Source organism: Temnothorax curvispinosus, unplaced genomic scaffold (assembly GCF_003070985.1).
Source record: "Temnothorax curvispinosus isolate PA1 unplaced genomic scaffold, ASM307098v1 QBEX01008866.1, whole genome shotgun sequence".
NCBI classification, from domain to species: Eukaryota; Metazoa; Arthropoda; class Insecta; order Hymenoptera; family Formicidae; genus Temnothorax; species Temnothorax curvispinosus.
In genome coordinates, this window is record NW_020218646.1 from 1,108 (window position 1) to 3,217 (window position 2,110).

Sequence of the window (2,110 nt, forward strand, 5' to 3'; positions counted from 1 at the left end):
TTTATATTTTTTGAATGAAATTTTGGATGTGACAATATAAACGCTCTATCTACCATTAGGCCAGTCATATTAGAGATCGAACCTTCCAATTAATCTTCCCAGATTGCAACCATCATGAATCGCTTTGATTTGAGGTGCTGTAAGTGGGATTTATTTTGCTTCGCAATGCGCATGCGCATTACAAAGTTATTAACAATATTATTAACAAAAAACGCGATTTTTTTTATCTTTTCTCAAATATCTCGAAAACTAAGCAAGATAGGGTAACTAATTATACGTACCTTTTTTGTACAGCGTAAAATTATCTACAATAATGATTTGAACAACATTTATCGTCAAGTCAGTCGTTTAGCTTGCACGCGCCGTCAAAGTCCGAGACTCGGATCCCGAATACCCTCGATTTCATCGTTTTTTTTATGTTGCGTCGGTGATTTTTTTCCGTCATTTAAAATTTCAAAAAATCACACATCATCTGAGAACTACAAAGAATACTTTTTAGGGTGTAACCGATTTTTTAGACCTTTTTTCTTTAGTTTGTAGCTATGTAAGCAAAAAATTTGATTTTTTGGAATAGTCTTAGTTTTTCGCTGTTTTCAGGCCTTAGAATTTATTTGAGACAAATTTTATCGTATGCATCTTGTTGTGGACGAAATTTGCAACAAAAAAGGACCCTTGTATTTTTTTCGTACGACGAACGCTGATTTTTTTATTGACGCGCAAAGTTATCCAATATTGCGCACAGGTCGGATAACGCTTGTTTTACACTAAAATAATTGTTTTTTATTAAAATTTACGTAATTTTTTGCATTATTATTGAACCATGTTGCAAAGCCGTTTTCAACACATTCTCTCATTTTTACTTATTTATGAACAAATTGTTTACTTAAAAATTATTATAAACAATTAGAAAAACATGTTATATTTGTTGTACTCGTCGTCTCATATCAACTCGAAAAATGTTTTTAAAAAATTTATTCATATTATTTATAACATTTATTCAAACATACAGACAGTGCATTTTTTGACTATTTTCCACACCACCTCTGAGGTAAAGTCAATGGTGCGTTTTTTTTTCTGTGGTTTCCCCAGTAGGCCTAATCCACAAGCAATGAAAATATGTTTTTTTGATGTGATAATTATTTGGATATTCCTTGGATACACTAAAACTATCCAACACGCAGATGTTGATGGAAATTAACATCCGCGTCTTGAATAATTATTTCAATCCTCAGTATCCATAGGCTCAGCTTGAATTACAATATCTTCTATGTCACTTTCATCCTTTTCTGCCTTGTTTTGCTCAGCTTCTTGATTTTGATGTCCGGAGAAGATCTCAAAATCTTCGAAGTTGGGATCATCTATTTTGTCCACTTCATCGTTTCCAAGGTCAATTGTCATTCGATTCGTGCAAGACATTCCTTGACAAGACAAACAGATTTGGGAGCATTGTAAGCCGAGTCGTCGACAGCCACATGCCTTCTCACAAGACCCTGTGCATTTACACGAGATATTTCTTAGTAACGATTCTGGAGCAGGCTTTGATTTTGTCATTACTGGCATCAACGTAGAATTTTTATATTTTCATCCCCAATCCAGAATTAAAAATTTATTGTCGCCGAGCCACTCCTGCACTTGAAAATATATATAATTATTATATATAATTTTATCGAACATAAAATATGTTGAGTTTAAAATTAATTCTAGAGCTTTCAAAAATTCTTCTTTGGGAATATGACAATTATTAGAGATATCCGGTCACCTAGTAGAAACGCTTTGTATTACTAAATTTATAGATATGTTGGTAAATAGAAAGAATACATCTAAAGATATAAGGGTAAAATCCTTATTAATATGTGTTCCATTTAATTTGTTAACTAATTCAAAGCTGTTCGCCATATGACTATTGGGTTTAGGTATGCTCTTAGAAATAATGTTATGTAGAAAAACCGCTAATTTAAATTAAATTAAATTATTAAATTTATTGCGAAAAATATTACCTCAGCCAGAGTTCGAACCTGGAACTTCCCTCATTCCGTGTAGGGCATCGTACCAAGACAACTGAGGCATGTTTTTTTTTAATCTGTTTATTGCACACCATATAAACTGTCAG

General features: G+C 32.5%; 1 protein-coding gene across 2 annotated transcripts; it reads right to left on the reverse strand.

The window, feature by feature from the left end:
* Positions 1-562: 562 nt before the first annotated feature.
* LOC112458417 lies at positions 563-2,103 on the reverse strand. Of its 2 annotated transcripts, none has more exons than XM_025022040.1 (2): positions 1,998-2,103; positions 563-1,626 (listed from the first exon to the last, which is right to left on the reverse strand). In XM_025022040.1, the coding sequence occupies exon 2, from the start codon at positions 1,558-1,560 to the stop codon at positions 1,222-1,224; it is 339 nt and encodes a 112-aa protein (XP_024877808.1). In that variant the 5' UTR covers positions 1,561-1,626; positions 1,998-2,103; the 3' UTR covers positions 563-1,221. The 2 variants fall into 2 exon arrangements, with proteins under 2 accessions (XP_024877808.1, XP_024877809.1); XM_025022041.1 differs by having other exon boundaries at positions 563-1,631.
* Between the last annotated feature and the right edge of the window lie 7 nt (positions 2,104-2,110).